Source organism: Clinocottus analis, unplaced genomic scaffold (genome assembly GCF_023055335.1).
Source record: "Clinocottus analis isolate CAN_PGR_092001 unplaced genomic scaffold, fCliAna1.0.p SCAF_26, whole genome shotgun sequence".
Taxonomy (NCBI): domain Eukaryota; kingdom Metazoa; phylum Chordata; class Actinopteri; order Perciformes; family Cottidae; genus Clinocottus; species Clinocottus analis.
Window position 1 is genome coordinate 3,738,138 of NW_027175998.1, and position 20,830 is coordinate 3,758,967.

General features: G+C 48.3%; 1 protein-coding gene across 1 annotated transcript in view; it reads right to left on the bottom strand.

Moving 5' to 3' along the window:
* Positions 1 to 20,830, bottom strand: part of adgrl3.1 (adhesion G protein-coupled receptor L3.1) — a 133,880-nt gene that overhangs the window by 45,705 nt on the left and 67,345 nt on the right. The window contains 2 exon segments of the mRNA XM_068592038.1: positions 15,475 to 16,263; positions 17,440 to 17,454. Coding sequence (XP_068448139.1) covers positions 15,475 to 16,263; positions 17,440 to 17,454 — 804 coding nt within the window.

The following is a 20,830-nucleotide window of genomic DNA, read 5'->3' on the forward strand; positions in this document are numbered from 1 at the left end:
AAATAAGAACATTTGACCCCAAACCGACAGTAGTGTAAATGTAATTCATGGTGCTGTTAGATTGCTGCTAGATTTCACAGTTAGGTTAATGTTGTTAAAAAAAAAAAAAAGATAGCTAAATGCCAACAAATGCGAATTTCAGCAAATATTTCTAAAGTTCAAAAAGTGGTGAATATTGGAAATGAGTCATTGCATTTTTACTTTTGGACAAAAGACCGCAATACTTATAGTGACGAGGACAAAGCGCTGTAACGCTGTGTGTTGAGAGAGAGAGAGAGAGAGAGAGAGAGAGAGAGAGAGAGAGAGAGAGAGAGAGAGAGAGAGAGAGAGAGAGAGAGAGAGAGAGAGAGAGAGAGAGAGAGAGAGAGAGAGAGAGAGAGGTAGCAGGGAATGGAAGGTGGATGCCGGTGGACTGTCGCAAGCAATGTTTCTGCACGTTACGGATAATAATAATAATTAGATTGTCAATGTTGTGAAGCTTCTAATTATTTGGTACGGCCCTAACGATTAACTCATGTAGCCACGTAACTGCAGCGGGGAAAGATGTCGGCTCTCGTTTGCGACGACGATTTCTTTGGTTTGAAATCCACAACAATGTGCGAGAGCCAGAGGACGTGACTCAGGGCCGAGGACAGAAACGCCACAAATCTAATGGGCGCCATTTTTCAAACGTCCCACACGGTGCTCACGACTCCATTAGAGATGCCGAACCCAAAACTTACCCATCAACCCCTCGTCATGGACTCTGGCAGTTTGGATCGTGGTCCACGCATATACTACTCACCATGTGTACCACATGTATACTACTCACCATGCGTACCACATGTATACTACTCATTATATGTGACATGCATAAACTACTCATTATATTTACCCATTCATAAACTACCCATTATATGTACCGCGTGTATACTACTCATTGCATACCATGCATATAGCACTCATAACATGTACCGCATGTGTACTACTCATTATATGCACCACGTGTACACGGCTAATTATATATAACATGCATATACTACCCATTATATGTACCATACGTATACTACTCATTATACTTACCATGCATATACTACTCATTATATATACCCATGCATATACTACCCATTATATGTACCATACGTATACTACTCATTATACTTACCATGCATATACTACTCATTATATATACCCATGCATATACTACCCATTATATGTACCATACGTATACTACTCATTATATTTACCATGCATATACTGGTCATTATTTGTACCATGTGTACACTACTCATTGTGTGTAGCATGTGTATACTACTCATTATATATACCCATTCATAAACTACCCATTATATGTACCGCGTGTGTACTACTCATTGTATACCATGCATATAGCACTCATAACATGTACCGCATGTATACTACTCATTATATGCACCACGTGTACACGGCTAATTACATATATCATGCATATACTACCCATTATATGTACCATACGTATACTACTCATTACATTTACCATGCATATACTACTCATTACTTGTACCACGTGTGTACTACTCATTGTATGAATAGGTTCTGTCATAGTCATGTAATGTGCTGTAACTCTGTTACGTTGCTCATTCTGGTCACATGACATCTTTTGCTTCTGTCCATCCTGGAGAGGATCCTCCTCTGTTGCTCTCCTGAACGTTTCTTCCCTTTTTCTTCCTGTGAAAGGGCTTTTTCTATCTTTATTTGGGGAGTTTTTCCTGATCCGATGTGCGGTCCCGGCACAGGGATGTCATGTGTACAGATTGTAAAAGCTTATATTTGTGATTTTGGGCTGTACGAAAATAAACTGAATTGAAATAAATGTAATCATCTGGGCTTTTCCGAAGGCACCCACCAGTGGCCGGCTGCACCGGGATCCTTCTCTTTGTCTCTTGAGCGCATGCCTGTGTGAGATATTGCTGACTGCTTTGACATCGGGACCCATTGTGTTTTGCAACACGTCTCCAAAGATGTTTATAGCTCCGCGTTGTAGCTCTACCGTCAGCTTTTCTTCCTCTTCCAGACAATAAATCGGTGTATTGTCGTTTTTCTTTAATCAATATCGCCTGCAGGGTTCTCATGGTCATGGAAACGTCATGGAGTTTTAAAACGGTTATTTTTAGGCCTGGAAAAGTCATTAAAAAGTGTTGTAAAAGTCATGTAAATATGTTATATTCATGTGTTCATGACGTTCATTTATGATTAGTTTGAAATCTGCTTTTTAAAGAAAGAGGCTCAAAATATAAGCAGCATACATACAGGCATCGATATAAATGTTTATTTATTTAATCAAACTATTGTCTCTCATTCATTTGTGTCATTTTAAGGTTTACTGTATGATTTGAATCCTCATTGTTAGTTTAAATACTACATTTTATCACTTTTTACTGTTTACACTGAGATTTCACTCAATGTTTGCTCATGGACATTTGGTTTAAAGTCATGGAAACCCATCGGTCAGAATGTGCATGAACCCTGGACTGACTCTAGTATGAATTTGCAAATCTCCGAGCTCAACCAACTAACCCTCCCTGCAAAACGTTCACAGGTGCCGGCCTCTCCTCGTGGGACCGGGACACAGCCGTGGTTCTGGATGCCTCACCCGGCAGAAAGAAAACATTCTCTCGGCGTCGTGCATGATCCATACCGCTTTGACATCACGCGAGGCAGCGCGGTCACTTAAATGCATATGACACACTTTATTATTGTCAATATTTCATTGTAAAAAGGCTCAATTATTCACATTGACCCCGTTCATGGCTGAGGGAGGTGAGGGGTGAGTGGAGGGGGGGGGGGGGGGGGGGGGGGGGCAGAGATAAAGAGCGGGTGGATGATGGAAGAAGGCGAGCAGCGATGGTGTCGGCGTCCTCTTGGGAACATACGACTCGCTCCATCAACGGCACGCGACACAATCAATAGCGTGGGATCGAACGCTGAACGGAGGGAAATGATCATTTCTAGCATCCCCTCACTTTCTCTGTGAGTTATGTACTCGGTCTTCGAGTTAATATGTGCAATAATGCAAATAGGTGTCGCGTTGATTAAGTATTTTTGAATCAACGCGTCAATTATCCACAAAACGGGCATGAATATTTTTTTAATTACCTGAAACAGAAGTAGCGCTGGAACCTGCAGAGGCTCCGTATTACAAACCTTAATTTGATCCGTTATACAACCGCAACCGGGTGATTACGCCAAATCAACGCGGCGCGCTAAATACTGTATACTCCGCCCGCGGGCCGACACAGCCGACGACAACATTGTTTGGACTTATTAAATATCCATAATGCGCCGATTGCCCCCGATCACGCGCACGTTTAACGGATTTCATAATCGCGGCGTTTAGTTCTGGGCTGGAAATACAAAGTAGAAACCCAGCAGCGCGCCGCGCCGCGTCCCGGGACGCCTGAACCCCGGCTGCACTCGCCCTAAAAGCTTTTTTTTTTTTCCCGCCAACTGTGAGGGCGGGTTTCCTCCCATCTCTGAAGCGCAGCGTGGGCACAGCGCGCCGCATGATTCCTGGGAGATGGAGTCCTTCGGGCTCTCGTGCGTTACAGCTAGCGCCTCGCCGCTAGTTTTGGCGGCAAAAGCGTGACCCCGCCCACCCTCACACACACACACACACACACACACCTCCGACGCGTAAATGTGCTGCACGTTGAATGGTTGTAGAGTTTGTCGTCTCTCCTTGAGGGGCGTGTTTGTGCAGTTTATAACTTGCAGTGTTTTTTGTTGTTGTTTTGTTGTCCTGTATGTTGCTTAATTTGGGGTGTGATGTGCAGAAAACTACTTTCCCGCAGTGTTTCTATTCTTTTTTCGCCACAATGCCGTCGAGTTGCTTTTGAGGCTTCATTTGAGCTCCTTCGCTTCAGAGGTGAAGGGACGAGTGGGAGCTTTCGGAGAGAGTGGGTGTTTCATATTGTTTACTGTGAACTGAAGTCGTCCCTCGCTGTGGATTTTAAGTTTAATCAAAGACCCTCTCTCTCTCTCTCTCCCCCCCTCTCTCTCTCTCTCTACCTCCCTCTGTCTGTCTGCTTGACTGACAGCCATGAAACGCCGCGTACGCTCTTGTTCTCTCCCTCCGCAACCCAATGGAGTGTTTCCGTACCTAAACGGCGCCCCCGCCCCCCTCCGTCTTGTGCATTCTCCACGGAGCGTTGCCATCAATCATGCGCAGCGGCGGTGGCCTAGGGACTGGCTGTCAATCTGTGTGTGTGTGTGTGTGTGCGTGTGTGTGTGTGAACGGCGAGCGAGTGTGTCTATCTGTACCCAAACTGGATGCTCCATTAAAGGCCTCTGCCACAACAATAGAAGTGTGTGTGTGTGTGTGTGTGTGTGTGTGTGCGTGCGGGTGTGTGTATGTATGTGTGTGTGTGTGTGTGTGTATGTATGTGTGTGCTTATAGAACGGCGAGCGAGTGTGTCTATTTGTACCCAAACTGGATGCTCCATTAAAGGCCTCTGCCACAACAATAGAAGTGTGTGTGCGTGTGTGTGCGTGTGTGTGTGTGTGTGTGTGTGTGTGTGTGTGTGTGTGTGTGTGTGTGTGAGGTTGCTGTCATGTGAGTCAAAAACAAAACTTCTTCTCTTGACACTTTCCATCCGCTCATGACTTTGTTTCCCCCTTTTCTGCCACATTCACCTTTTTTTTAATCTAGTCTCTAGATTTCCCGGCACTCTCTCTCTTTTCAAAGCGCGCTCGCCCCCGCCTCTTCATCTCGTCCTCCTTTTTTGCGTGCTTTGTTGTGCAGCATTTTGAAATACACCCCCCCCCCCCCTTAAAAAAAAAGCTCTTGTAATGTTGTGACGAATTCATCACTCAGGACGCCCGCGAAAGCCGCTGCAGGGAACTACAGGAACATGACATAACGGCTTCATGAAACATTTATAGAAGGGTGTGTGTGTGTGTGTGTGTGTGTGTGTGTGTGGTGGTTGGGAGGGGGGGTACTCGTGGGGACTGAAGCTCAGGAAGCCTTGAGTAAATGCGCCACGACAACTCCGCCATGTCAGTGCTGTGCTCTCTCGCCCGGGACTGATGCGTGCGACACACACACACACACACACACACACACAAGAAGGGGGAAAAACACAGTTACACATTTGGGTCAGATTTTTTTCGCTCGCAAATGTGTGTGTGTGTGTGTGCGGGCGACACATTTTGACAGATGTGTCGTCATCTGGCGTCGTACCGGCAGTCGCGTGATTAAAAAGGCGTCTCTTGAACGACCCCCGTTCCGCCGCAGAGCCTTGAGATAAATCTTCATATTCTTTCCGCGCTGTTGCCGTGCCGCCGGGGTGATTATTCAATATCATGTGTTGTCTTTAGATATTGTGATGAATGATGACCCCGCCTGAGTTATTAACAAGCACAGACGAGCTCAGATTTCGCAGGAAATTTGAATAATTTTTGCTCTGAAGTTTAAAATGCTCCGTGGTTTTGTATTTGTCGGGCATCAAACGCTGGGCGACGTGCTTTAAAATCGATGACATGACACTCATAAGTCAATGTGTCACACTTTTGGAGCGTGTATGCAAAAATACATGATAGATGATAATATGCAAATCATGTGTAATGTGACGTGATGCTGACAGTAGAATCAATGGAAAGTGGAGTCGGTGAAGATTCACTTCTATGTCAAATAATAAAGTCCCTATGTAAAATGATGAATTTAAAGGAATAATATATGATCCTTGTGGTCCGCTGTTGCAGCCGGCACCACTCAAATACATAAAACCCTGAATAAATCCATTTTAAAAGGACAATTTGCTTTGGAATCGTTAACTTTTTCCTCGTGAAACAAGACCACAATTTGAGCTAACGATGCAATACCGCTAACAGCTGTCGAGCTGTCCGTCTATTCTCCGGGTCAAATTCAATTCAAAGGAGAGGAAAAAAGAAAAAAAAAAAGCTCCAGAACTTCAACGGACCCGGCGGTGCGATTGTTTTGTCCTCCGCTGTTTACGAGGTCAAGAACAAACCTTCAACTTCCTCGTTGAAATATACAAAAAAAAAAACCCTCTCCGTCTGTTCTGTTTGGAATGATGGAGACGCTCCGGAACAGCTGGAATGTTCAGAGTATTCTTCCCCTCTATCCGGTTTTGTTTTCCCGACCTGTAGCGAGCCCGGGGGAAGGTGAGACAATGGCGGCGCTGGCAGTAAACTTGTTCCCGGAGTTGTTCTGTGTCTGTCACCCCGCCGGCGGGGGCCGCCGAGGTGCTGTCAGTCAGCCTGGGGACGCTGGCGCATGATCATTTGACTTGCAGACAGACGAGTGTGTGTGTGTGTGTGTGTGTGTGTCAGACTGTGTGTGTGTCAGACTGTGTGTGTTTTTTCTGTGGGTACGACTGCCTGTCTCCGCCTCTGCTCCGTTTGCCGAGAATGCCCTTGTTGACTTCTCACTCGGTAAACAAGAGCGGATCGTAAATCCACGAGCGCCAAGAAAAAGGTAGAAGTCAGGGAGGAGTAGGAGGAGGAGAAGCAGGAGGAGGAGGAGGAGGAAGAAGAGGAGGAGGAGGATAAACTTCCCGCTTGGCAAGTTTCCTACACTGGCAGACGCCGATCAAGACAGAAGTTTCTCGCAGGACCGAGACGTGAAAGTGTCTATTATCCTGCTCCGGTCTGCTTCCTAATATTCTAAGATGATTACTTTCTCACAGTTTTCCTTTACACACACACACACACACACACACACACACACACACACACACACACACACACACACACACACCCTGGATCCAGAGGGGTAACAGCAAAACGATAATCTGACTGGAGGGCACAAAGCTTTCTAGGTTGGATGCTAGCGCAGACATTGAATAGTGCTGCATACTGCGATAACACACTGCCCCTATGGCTGGAATGCACACACACACGCACACACACACACACACACACTTGTAACAGACGCACTTTTCATTAACTGCCGCGCAGAGCTGGCGGCGTGCGGCTCGAGCTCGCTGATAAGGCCGAACGGAGCACTTCAAAGCGCCGATACTCGGGAGATAGAGGACGTCCTCGACTCCGTGGAGCGTCGCTCCAAAATGGCTGCCGGGCCGCCGCCGCCGCCACCGCCAACGCGTTCCACCGGCTGACGTCTTCCACCGCCCGAAACCCCCTCCGCCCCTTGCTGAGGTCGGAGATACCTGGGGCTAGTTTGCAGATTACACGCTTTCTTGATAGCGGGAAGTTCTCTCTCTCTCGATGTACTTTAGTTTTATTGTTTGTTTGTTTTCCTACTTAACGATGGAGGGAACAATCGGCGTATTCATGGGAAGTCCAGACCGCGTCCTCGCCTCTTCCAGACAGCAGTTGAATTGTCCAGTCCATGAGGACAACGTGCATGAACACATAGCGCGCATTGAGCTGTCGTGACCCCGCGGCTTTTGATATTTGGCGCCTCATGATTTATCGCCACGGCCCATCATGTGAAAATTACGATTGCATCCATTCGCCTCCCTCTCAAACATTTTATCCTTTTATCCTTTTTTTTAACACGTCAACAGAAAAAAACACGAAATAGAGCACAACTCTTCTGCGTTCCCTCGAGGCTCTGGGTTTTCCCCTCCCGCCCCGGTTGTCCTGGCGAGGCCCCGCGCCGCTTTGACACGTGATTTATTCATTTATTTCCTGGCAGGAGGGAAAGCACGCCGCCGAGGCCGAATGCGCCCGTGGAGCCCCGGCTGGATCGATGAGGACGCCACTGCAGGCGGGGAACAGGTGCGCCGGGCGCTCTGAAGACGAGCTCAGGCTGCCTGCACGTCGGTAGCCATTTTGGGAATGAGGGAGATGGGACGGAGGGGTGAGACGGCAGGAGGAAGAGGGGTGAGACGACAAGAGGGTAAAGGGTGAGACGGCAGGAGGGAGAGGGGTGAGACGGCAGGACCGAGAGGAGTGAGACAACAGGAGGGAGAGGGGTGAGACGGCAGGAGGGAGAGGGGTGAGACGGCAGGAAGGAGAGGGGTGAGATGGCAGGACCGACAGGAGTGAGACAACAGGAGGGAGAGGGGTGAGACGGCAGGAGGAAGAGGGGTGAGACGACAGTAAGGAGAGGGGTGAGACTCCAGGAGGGAGAGGGGTGAGACGACACTAAGGAAAGGGGTGAGACGACAGGAGGAAGAAGGGTGAGACGACAAGAGGGTAAAGGGTGAGACGGCAGGAGGGAGAGGGGTGAGACGGCAGGACCGAGAGGAGTGAGACAACAGGAGGGAGAGGGGTGAGACGGCAGGAGGGTAAAGGGTGAGACGGCAGGAGGGAGAGGGGTGAGACAGCAGGAGGAAGAGGAGTGAGACAACAGGAGGGAGAGGGGTGAGACGGCAGGAGGAAGAGGGGTGAGACGACAAGAGGGTAAAGGGTGAGACAACAGGAGGGAGAGGGGTGAGACGGCAGGAGGGAGAGGGGTGAGACGGCAGGAGGGTAAAGGGTGAGACAACAGGAGGGAGAGGGATGAGACGGCAGGAGGGAGAGGGGTGAGACGGCAGGAGGAAGAGGAGTGAGACAACAGGAGGGAGAGGGGTGAGACGGCAGGAGGAAGAGGGGTGAGACGACAAGAGGGTAAAGGGTGAGACAACAGGAGGGAGAGGGGTGAGACGGCAGTAATGAGAGGGGTGAGACTCCAGGAGGAAGAGGAGTGAGACAACAGGAGGGAGAGGGGTGAGACAACAGGAGGGAGAGGGGTGAGACTCCAGGAGGGAGAGGGGTGAGACGGCAGGAGGGTAAAGGGTGAGACAACAGGAGGGAGAGGGGTGAGACGGCAGGAGGGAGAGGGGTGAGACGGCAGGAGGAAGAGGGGTGAGACGGCAGGAGGGAGAGGGGTGAGACGGCAGGAGGGAGAGGGGTGAGACGGCAGGAGGGAGAGGAGTGATACGGCAGTAATGAGACGGGTGAGACTCCAGGAGGGAGAGGGGTGAGACGGCAGTAATGAGAGGGGTGAGACTCCAGGAGGGAGAGGGGTGAGACAACAGGAGGGAGAGGGGTGATACGACTGTAATGAGAGGGGTGAGACGACAAGAGGGTAAAGGGTGAGTCGACAGGAGGGAGAGGGGTGAGACGGCAGGAGGAAGAGGGGTGAGACTCCAGGAGGGAGAGGGGTGAGACAACAGGAGGGAGAGGGGTGATACGACTGTAATGAGAGGGGTGAGACGACAAGAGGGTAAAGGGTGAGTCGACAGGAGGGAGAGGGGTGAGACAACAGGAGGGAGAGGGGTGAGACGGCAGTAATGAGAGGGCTGAGACGGCAGGAGGGAGAGGGGTGAGACTCCAGGAGGGAGAGGGGTGAGACGGCAGTCGGGTCAGCGGTCACGCTGCAGCGCCACCGTGTGGACTCCTTCACGTCGCTGTGAATCGGAGCGTTTCATTTTGGAAACCACGCGATCGAGTCCTCGTTCCAGCATCAGCAACCACACAAACGCTTCTTTACACATTTTTCCCGTGTTTGTATTCAAAGGTTCATTGTACGAAACGTCGGGGAACACGCCGGCCTTCATTTTTGACGGAGCACAATCGTGTCAAGTGGTGTCAGAGGAATGTGCCGAGGGGTTTGGCCTCACCAGGGGTCTGTCGAGAGAGGGTCTCCGCTTCAGCCATTAGCTCGTGTTATTCCCGCTTCCAACATTTCCTGCACTGCTCAGCCTCGTCTCTCGATTGCGATCTTGTTGCAGAGGAAGGCAACAAAAAGGGCAAGGGAGGTGGTGCGAATGGGTGGAGAGGGACGAAAGACAATAGGAATGCCGCGCTCCACTTCCTGGGGAAATGGGACTCTGTGATTCGGGCCATTAAGAGTTCAAAGGTGAACCTCTAAATCTCTGTAAACTGACGTGTGAGTGGCAAACGGAGGTCATCTTGACATGACGGTGTATTTTAAAAGATTAGAACAGATTGCCGGCGTTTGATTCCCAAAGACAGGAGATTTGTCGCCAAGTGAATACGCAGAATTTTCATCCGTTGTCTTTTACTTCAAATCATTTTCATCTGCGGTTCCCCGAACAAAGTTGGGATTCATCAAACGTGTTTCTCATCATGTTGACGTAACTGAAGCGAAATCAGTAAAAAAATAATTGAGAGGCATATTGAGAGTTTGGGCGCTATACTTCGTCTTTATTTTAAAAAAAGTGGCTCCCCTGACAGAATGTTTGAGTTTGAGGACTTAGCGAATCGACCCTACGTGAAGTCCCGCCCCTCCAGTGTAGGCCGGCCAATCATAGCGCCTCTTCTACAAATGGGATAATATAATAATAATTCAGAGAGTGCTTTGAGTGACAGTGTGGGCTGTGGGGGCGGGGCTTAGCCGAGGGTCGAATGAGGACATCCATTCAAACACTTTCAATCTTTCACTCGAGTAATAAACGAGCTGTGACAATTGTGTTTTTATTTGTGGTTACGTGGATGTCACACTACATCTTTTTATTAAAATATTCATTGAACAGATTGCCGTCAAGCTCTCAAATCAATGTAGACAAATGCATGAAGAAAAGCCTCTTTTTTGTGTTCATTTTCTCGTCCTTGGGTGTTGTTTGGAAGTTTGAGTTATTTTTAAAACAACACATTAGTGTGCAAAGACTCGGTGGATGATTTTGAGAAACAGAACTGCAGGTGTTTTATGTTTGCGAAATCATTGAAATAATTGTGCAAAGAACGAATGTGGAAGTTATTTGACAAAGCCGTATAGTCATTATTATAAAACGCTCGTAACACCTCGTAAAACCGTGTGTTTCTGTCTCGTCCTGATTAACTTCTTCATCTGTATGTGACGGGACAGAAATACCTCCCGGGTTGCTTAGCAAACCTTCACAATCACGCCGCTTTCCCTCTTTCACAGCGAGGCGTTCAGGTGCTCCGCAGAATCCGCAATCAGCTCGTCTCACCTGAACGAAAGTAGATCGTCAACCTTGAAGTTCATAAGGAGAAGGGCGGCGGGAGAAAACGAGCAATTAAGTGTGAGGCCGTCGAAAAAGAAAGAAAAAAAAACAACTTCCTCCCTGTTTGGCCCCTCCCTTCCCAAGGATGCAGATAACATGAATAATTTTGCGACTTTGTTGGGGAAAAACTTTCTAAAGTGTGGCAAGGCAGACTGGAGATGATAAATTATTCAAACGTTTCATCGGAGCCATGCCGCTTGCGTAGGGCAGGCCTCTATAATATGCATGTAAGAAGACATGATGAAACAACTCCATAAACAGTAGAGAGCGAGAGAGTGTTTGGGGAGTGCGGGGTGGGGATGGTGGGGCGATACAGAGACAAGTGACTTTGACTCTGTGTAGGCCCTCGTGCACGAGGCCTCTATAATATATACATCTGAGGACACTCAATGAAATGGGTTCGTGTGATGTGTGAGAGGGGTTGGGCAAGATTAAGCCAGAGATGAGGACGCCGGAGAGAGAGAGAGAGAGGGAAGAAGAAGAAGAAGAAGCGGGAAACGAGGCGTTAAAGAAAGATGTCGAGCCGTGCTGAGCGCTCGTGTTTGTGTGAGGGACGAGGACAGAAGGGTATTCAACAGGCGAAGAAGAAACACTATTCTTAAGGAAGGAGGAATATGCATTTCAAAAAGAAAATGTGATGTGAGGGAATGCATTGGAGGAGACCTCTAGATTGTCTGTTGTCCTAAGGTGAACGGAACTCAGCTTTTTAAAAAAAAATCCGTTCTGCCCTGTGATGTTTAAAATCTGATGCTCAAAGCAAACCTCATGTGACGTATTTTCAATAGACGGGGGTTCATTTGAATTCACGGGATTCAGAGCATTGATGGAGCGGCACACAACCAAGTGCTTTGTAAAGATATAGTGGAGTACTGTCTTCCTGAGCAGAGAATGAAATCACACCTCTCTCTCTCTCTCTCTCTCTCTCTCTCTCTCTCTCTCTGGGCGTCGCTTTGTTGACAGTCAGACCGGCCGCATGAGCATTGTGAGCATTTAGTGCGAGAAATCGTCGTGAAAAAGCATAGCATACCCCTCCACTACCCCGTCAGGTAAACACTGATAACACTTAGATAGTTTGTAGTTTGTAGTTTGCACTGTTAGCGCTGTTAGCCCTGTTAGCACTGGTATCTGCCGGCCAACTTAGTTGCTCAGAGTGCCATTAAGAGGCACTCCAAATGCTCCAAATCATGTTAATAGTACCGTTTATGACTTATTTTTGCTTATTTGAATACAAAATGAAGTAATTTTATGTTGTTCTAACAAGCATTAACATTAGAACAGCTAAAATGTATTAATACATATAATTTGCAAAGTTAGGACACAACTTAAAATATTCATAATCATGATGTAAAATGCAGAGTCCAAACAGTGCAAATGTATCAGAATGGTTTTCTTTTAAGTGTCCAGCGAGCCGCCATTGTTCGCCAGTTGGACGGACAAAACACGGTAATTGGTGCTCTCTGTGTTGCACGCCAGTTGCACTCAGTCCTGAGTGGCCCACTCTTCCTCCACGGCCCATTTCCTGTCTCATTTTCTATCTTTTAAGGAGTCCGCATGAGCCGAAACTAAAAAGAGGGCGAGCATTATGCTACATCAGTAATAAGTGGAAACCCTCCGAATGGCCTCTTTCCTTGGCCTGTTTCCTGAACTGAGTATGGAAAAGAACAACAAAAAAATGTTTTAAAAAAACACAGCAGGGCTGGAACATGGAGTATTTACCTTTATAGTATATGCTTAGCATATTCATTAAAGGTGGGGGAAAACATTGATAAAGCACAGTATCGCGATATTTTGCGTGGCGATAATGTAAAGTCGAGTATCAATCTTTTATTTAATCAATACTAAACTTTTTGGTCCTGGAATAATAAAATCAATATATTTTTTGTTTTAAAGTTTTCCTTTTGGGACAATTTGCGGCTGAAAAAAAGGTAATAAATTGCGATACTCATCGCAGTATCGTGATAATATCGTATCGGGACTTAAGTATCGTGATAATATCGTATCAGGACTTAAGTATCGTGATAATATCGTATCGGGACTTAAGTATCGTGATAATATCGTATCGTGGGACCTCTGGTGATTCCCACCCCGAATATTCATCCTGATCCTCAATAGCAGAATATAGGGTCTGCATTAGAGTCAACAACCAAATCCGACTTGAATGATTTGACTTGTTGCCGCGTTTTCTGAAGAATGGGAAAATCATGCAGTCATGGAGGTTAATTTATTCCTTGTCTTCATCGGGAGAGGGAGCATGGCGAGGAGGGTGAAGGGGGGGGGGAGGGTGTAAAGGAGCAGGGCGGCATTGATTGTATGTATTTATCTCCCGCTGGTCAGCAGTCTGGCTTGTTGCTGTCCACTGGAAGGTCATTCTCAACATTGAATCCCCATTGATCTCCTCTTTACAGCCTCCTGAGACGCCCCCAACGCTCCATTATTAGAGCGATCACACACACACTCCAAAGCGTGCACCAATAAACACGTGTGCACGCTCGTGAATAGAGCGGCGCGAAACCCGCGGCGCGAGTGCATTAGCACGTTTTTGCACCGGGGCGTGCGCGTCATTATGCATGCACAAACACCCTCGTGTTCACACTCTGCACACTGATCGGTAGAAACCAAGTTTAGCGCTGGCTCTCTCCATAATTCCTTGTACTGCGCCTCCTAACTGCGTGTAAGAGCATGCATTAATTCAGACATCATTTAATAAGACACGCAGCCAGACTGCCTTGACCACTCCATAGAAAGGTGCTGAAAGGCAATTACGCCGGGCAAATAGCCCTTCAGGCTCCAGGGGCCTAAGCCCTTCCATCCAGAGGAAGGGGAGGAAGGGGAGGAAAGGGAGGAGGAGGACTCTAAACGCCAGAGTTGAAAGAGTCACCCTGGGTCACGCGGTGTTCCTCGCCCTTTCAGTCGCACGCAGCCGCGGTGGATCTAAATGATTCGACCCGCAAACTGTAGTCGCGACCTCAGCCCGACCCGGGCGGGAAATGGTTCAGAGCTATCCGTCAACACAACAATGGCACGTTAGCACCTCGTAAAATTACCGTTGCAAGCGTTTTAGCAAACAGCTGCGTATGTTTCTATGCATGTGTGTATCTATGTATCTATGTATGTGTGTATCTATGTATCGGGCAGGCCAATGGAAGTACGCTAGCACTTTATAATAACTAAACACTATGAGTAAACCCTTAATTCATCATTTCTAAAGCATTATTTCAACATGAACACTCCTTAGTATGCAAGTCATACTTAATTTAATGACTTATAGATGTTATGCTAATGATTAACATGTGCTTTATAAATATGTTCTAATGCTGACTTTCATGATTAATTCAGGTACTAGCCGTTAGTTAAGCATTAGTTACCTATTGGTTAAATATCACTTTGGAACAAGGCTTTATAAATGATGAATTCAATGTTTACTCATGCTTAACTAATGCTAAATAGTGTGTAGTTAATAAAAATACAATGCTCTGTTTCGGTATGCACCAACTACGACTACACAGTGTTTAGCGGCTAGCTAATCTTAGCGGCTGCGGCTAGCTAATCTTTGGCATCCTGAACAGCCGCCAGTTCGTCAAAGCGTTTAGTGAAACACGGCCGACTGCTGTCGTGTTTTAGGGTTAATGTGTGTTGACTCCATTGGCACATTTGGGTCCCTGAACCTTTTCGACAGCGGCGTCGTGTCACCGGGTCGCCAACGAAGCAAGAAAAAACAACAACAGCTTCAAACAGAGGTTGAAGTGTCCTCAGCCCGTCATCACAAGTGGATGTCCTGTGTGAAAGCGATATCGGTTCCTGCTCCCTCCAGACACTCCTGGCTCCGCTCTTGAGGAGTGCATTACGATTAAAGTAAAGCGGCTCGGGGGGGAGGAAGAAGGGGAGGGGGGGACGACGAAAGAGAAGGCTGGCAAGTGGTACAGTAAAAGGCAAGAGGCATTTACAGTATGTAAGACTCAGCATAATATCATTAGAGATATATTCCTTTCAAGGTGCAGATCAAGGCAAGTCTTCAAGTTATTACTTTGGTGAACTAAAGCGGGAAGGTTTTTTTTCGCAACACTGCAGACAATTTGAATGGCGCTCGAGTATCCGGGTCCGTCTCTAAAAAGTTTGTTTTCTTGGTTTGTTTTTTAATTCTGCAGAAACACGCAGACACCATGGGTGGGGTGGTGGGGGAGCAGTCATAATTGAAAAATCGTGACAGCACAGATGGCGCTTTTCCTTTTTCCCCCTCCTTTAAGTCATTTCGCAGAATTAATTATTAGAGGAAGATTAGTGGCTGTAAGTATTCCTTATGTCACAACAACAGAAAAAAGCATTCATCATTGTGAATATTAAAATGAATGGATATTAAAAGCATGACGAATATGCCAGGCTATTCTCCATGTGAAGATTTAAGGGAATCACAGCTTGTCCAATAAATTTTGCCGGGGAAAAAGTACTCTTTATTTTCCTTCTTTTTACCCGTGGGACTCGGTAGAGAACAGGTCATTGTGAACGCCCGGAGGAAGAGGAAGGTAGGGGAAGGGACAAGGTTGAAAGTGTGACCTACCGTTGTTGCCAAAGTCCAGCGAGTACTTGACCACGTGGTAGTTATTCCACACGTACAGCAGGTTGTCCCTGGGGTTGTAATCCACTGCGGCGATGTACTGGTACGAATTCGGGAACGGTATGCCGACCGCCACCTCCTTGCTCTTATCCGTGTTGTACATGTAGTCGATTTTGTTGCCCGTCCCTTCGTTGTCGTCGTCCTCGTAGACGGTCTTGACCACGTACAGGACGCCGCAGATCATGAACGCGTTGGAGGCCGAGCGCTTGTCGTAGGTGGTGTCCCAGGAGCCCTCGATGCGCAGGGTGTAAGGGTTGAGCTGGCTCACCACCACGCGCCCGTTGTTCTGCTCGGTGGCGTAGATCACCCACAGCCCGTTCTCGTCCACCGCCAGGTCGATGTCCGACTTGCCCCCCCAGCGGTACGGCGACGTGTCGTGGTAGTTGGCGTTGGCGATGATGGCCTCGCCGCTCTTGATGCGGGTGCGCAGGTCGAACTTGACGATGTTGCGCGTGCGCTCCTTGTTGAAGAACAGCGCGCCGTCGTAGACCACGAAGCCCGTCCCGTCCACGCGGTGCGGCAGCTTGTAGGTGGTGGTGGGACGGCCCGCGATGAAGTCCTCCTTCGACGAGTACTCCGTGAGCGTGTCCGTGCGGTACGGCGTCCAGGGCATGTAGTAGATCTTGTCCGAGGCCTGCAACGGGTCTTTGCACCAGGCGCCCGACTGGTGGTCCGACTCGAAGAGGTGCTCGCTTTGGTACACCCCTCGCAGGATGCCGGGGCAGAGGAACACTGGAGGAGCAAATAGCCACACATTAGATCCGTCTTTACGCTTGTGAAATGCCAACCGTCCCCTCCTCATCCTTTCTGAAAGTGCCCAGGATGCGTTTTTTATTTTTATTCAGTTGCCTCTTCTCATGAATGTCGAATTGTGTTGCAACTCGAGCTTATAACCGGCAGTGAGTGACGATGACACGATAGGCTTACTGTGTTGTGATTCGGGTGTTGTATAGTTACTGTCATTCTTAAGAGCGGCAACAGCATGCCTCCCATTCAACAGATAATGCCCCGCTCTCGCAGCTAAGAGAAAAAGAGAAAATGGCACATTTTGTTCTGCTCCCCTCCCCTTTCCTTCAACTCCCTTCGTCTCCCTTCCCTCTCTCCCTCCCCGGCTCCTCATTAGTCTCATAGCTGTTTCTTCCTCTTCCCTTCCTTCTCTATCTCTGTCAGGAGCGACCAACTGTGGTGCCGAACACGCCTTTTATCGCCTGCTGTTTCTGCAATTGGTACAATAATTCATTTCCCAGTCGGTTCGCGGTATTCCCATCTTTGAATACCGGGGTCATGTTTTTTACGAGGGATGCGGGAAGCGTAGTAAATTCTGGCAAAGGCCGGTGCGAACCGGAGTCACAGGGACCTTTTTTTGTAATTTAACTGGAATGCCGTCCCAATGCGCACGGAGCCAGATGTGCACTGTGGTTTCCCCATCCGTCCCCAAGAACAATTTCCGACACAGCGAAAGAAACAGAAAAGGGTGGGTGTGGAGGAATGTCGATTGAGTTTTCATTGGCTGTTTCAAAGCACTGGGACAATTTCCATATCATGGGGAAGCATTTTGAGGTATTAAATGTCAACGCAGTCCTCTGTTCATTGGCCCCTCGTAAATAAAATTACAAAAAACGCGCTCGACCCGCGGAGAGTTTGTTAAGAGACATTCTACGCGATGGCGTGAAATAATGTGGAGCCGGAGTGAGTCTAATGAGAACCAGTGTTTCCAAATTGCCTCTATACGCCGAGATCAAGCGGTCTTAAAATAGCAGGAGTGACTTTGAAAGGGATGTCATTCCACCACGAGGTACAAAACGCTTCAGGCGCTCACACATCAAAAAGTGACACCACCCCTCAACCCTGGATCTCTTTATCCCTTTTTTTTATTGGAGTGAATGTGGATCGTTTCACAGGCCTTACCTTTTTGTTCCACTTCTGCACGAGCCATCGGCAGGGAGATTTGAAGAGGAGGGAGGGAGGAAGGGGGGGGGGGGTACAAAGAATGAGAGAGAGACAAGAGACAAAAATAGATTAATGATGCAATAATAAGGAAATCATGATAATACAATCTCGGATCTTCATAATCATTCTCATATTTCATCCTAACCTTGTGAGAGCGCCAGGATGCTCTCGTCTCCGCGTGTGTGATCGGTAATAGCATTACGTAAGCGTCTGAGGAGCGGGGCAGCGCTCTGACAGTAATGCATCTCGCACATGTCACAGACACACACGCGCACACGCACACGCACACGCATGTAGTCGGGGAGGAGGGAAGGGGGGGCGGGGGCGTGCCATGCAGACGCAGAGCGAGCGAGAGGAATACTGATGGCGAAACACCGTTCACCGCAGCCGCAAAACAGATAACGAGCTCTTTAGCGTATGCTAATAGCGACGGGGCCACGCAAACCGGAAAATTGATCCGATCGCGCCAAAACGCCTCCCTCGGCGTGTCACCCCTCCCGCCCTGTAGGAACGCACAGGCGCCTCCTGAATGCACTAGTTTGCTTCAACCCTCCCCTCCCCTCCTCTGTCGTAACACCCCAGAGAGGAGGAAGGGAGGTGGGGGGGGGGTCTGTTACATCCCAAACCGCTATCCCTCAAAGCTCCCCACAACGAAATGTGCACACTCGCTCGGAGGCCTCTTAAACATATGAATTCCATTACACCTGGCCCCCTTGGGAGGAGGCAGGGAGGGGAGGTGGGGGAGGGAGGGAGGAGGGAGTGGAATGTGAACATGGCAGAAACCTAATCCTGCAGGCAGCGGTGCCCTTGTGTCTTTCAAGACCGTTAGGGACCAGCTGAATGGAACTGGTCCCCCGAGAGAGGAGGGGAGGGAAGGGAGGAGGAGAGGGTCCTCGAAGGAATAAACATTTGGAAGGACTTCAGGATGGCTTCTATTTACATGAAATATATATATATATATATATATATATATATATATATATATATATATATATATATATATATATATATATATATGCATCAGCATTGTACAGCCCATGCATAAATCCTTTGAATCCAAAACTCATCACCAGCCTGGAGACGTGTATATATATACAAACACGTGAAAGACACACACACACACACACACACACACATACACACACACACACACGCACACACACACTAAATCCGTGGCTCATGAAAAATGCATGGTAACTGGTGCGGCTTAGAACATCTCCCCGATAAATAAGCAATCTCTGGACGGAGATCGTGTTAAACCTAAAACAAGCGTATGTGTGTGCGTGTGTGGGCGCGCCCGTGTGTGTGCACGTGTGTGTGTGTGTTTGTGTGTGTGTGTGTCGTTACTAGTGAAGATATAAAACGGTTCACCACAAGGAAGCAGTTCCCCTGTGAGAGAGAGCAGATAGTGTGTCCGTGCCGAGCATAGAGCGGTGGATATGGATGTAGCGAACGCACACACACACACACAGACACACACACATACATTTGAACAATATAAAGAGGCGCGTTGTGGTTGAGGTGACGAGGATTAATGACACAGAACAACGAGGACTTCGCATCACCAGAGATTCTTTGACAACCTTCCCCGACACGGAGAAGACCGGCGCAGTTCAAGGTTGACCGCGGCTAATAGATTTCAAAATGAAAAAAAAAAAAAAAAACAAGCGTGGCGGCAACAAGTACACCAAATGGCAAACAAAATGTCAAACAAAATGTCATTCGATTTGTGTCGCAGCTTGTTGTTTCGCCGGATTAGGGGACGCCTCCCCCGTCCGTGACCTCATTGCGAGATTTGGTTTTGGTGTCCGTGACAGGGGGAAGAAACGAATGTTTTGCTGTAACAGTGGCGGGCGGGAAGGGAGGAGTGAGGGGAAGGGGGGGGTTATTATGTGTGTCTTCACAAATCAAAGCCGTTTATCTTTGGGTGGATTTCTGGATTTGACGGAGTGAATTTACAGCCGGAGATCGGCTGGCACGTTCCGTCGAAAGGTCATCCCAAGGTCAAGGTCGGCTGGAGCGAGCGAGCGAGCGCGAGAGGCCTTATGCGACGCAACCTAGGCGACTCAAAATGTCCTCTTTTCCAGGAAAGCGCCAACGAGAGAGAGAGAGAGAGAGAGAGAGAGAGAGAGAGAGAGAGAGAGAGAGAGAGAGAGAGAGAGAGAGAGAACCGAGGGTTTGCAGAAGCACTTAGACTGCACTGTTGACGAGTTGCTGGTTTCTTTCGAGCAGGGCTGAGGATGAATATTAGAAAACAACGACACCAACAGAAGCGCTCTGCTGTGACAGTGTGTCGCCTGTCTCGTTTTCAGATTCGTTAAAAATCATCTAAATATTCATTAGTATCCGCGTTATAGTTTCTTCCAAACTTTAATCAAACAGCTTGGATTCATCTCTCTCTCTCACTCTCTCTCTCTCTCTCTCTCTCTCTCTCTCTCTCTCTCTCTCTCTCTCTCTCGTACAGCAGTGTAAACCCGACTGTGGCGCGGCGTGAAGACAATTAGCATTTTTATTGAAAGCATATGGTTTAATAAGTAGGTATTCGTCAAGGAGGAAACTGTATGTGTCTGTGTGTGTGTGCATGTGTCCGCGCGTGTGTGTGTGCATGTGTGTGTCTATGTGTGTGTCTGTGTCTGTGTGTGTGTGTCTATGTGCATGGGTGTGCATGTGTCTATGTGTGTGTGTGTCTGTGTGTCTGTGTGCGTCTATGTGCGTGTGTGTGTGCGTGTGTCTATGTGAGTGTGCATGTGTCTGCGTGTGTGTGTGTGTCTGTGCGCGTGTGTCTATGTGCGTGTGTGTGCGTGTGTCTATGTAAGTGTGCGTGTGTCTATGTGTGTGTGCATGTGTCCGCGCGTGTGTGTGTGCATGTCTGTGTGTGTCTGCGTGTGTGTGTCTATGTGTGTGTGTGTCTGTGTGTGTGTGTGTCTATGTGAGTGTGCGTGTGTCTGTGTAGGTATGTCTATGTGTGTGTGTCTGTGTGTGTGTGCCTGCGTACATGCGTGTGTGTGTGTGTGTGTGTGCGTGTGTCTGTGTGTGTGTGCATCTGTCTGCGCGTGTGTGTCTGCGTGTGTGTGTCTGTGTGTCTGTGCGCGTGTGTCTATGTGCGTGTGTGTGTGTGCGTGTGTCTATGTAAGTGTGCGTGTGTCTGTGTGTGTGCATGTGTCCGCGCGTGTGTGTGTGCATGTCTGTGTGTGTGTCTGCGTGTGTGTGAGTCTGTGTGTGTGTGTCTGTGTGTCTGTGTGCGTGTGTCTATGTGTGTGTGTGTGTGTGTCTATGTGAGTGTGCGTGTGTCTGTGTGTGTGTGCGTGTGCCTATGTGAGTGTGTGTGTGTCTGCGTGTGTGTGTCTAT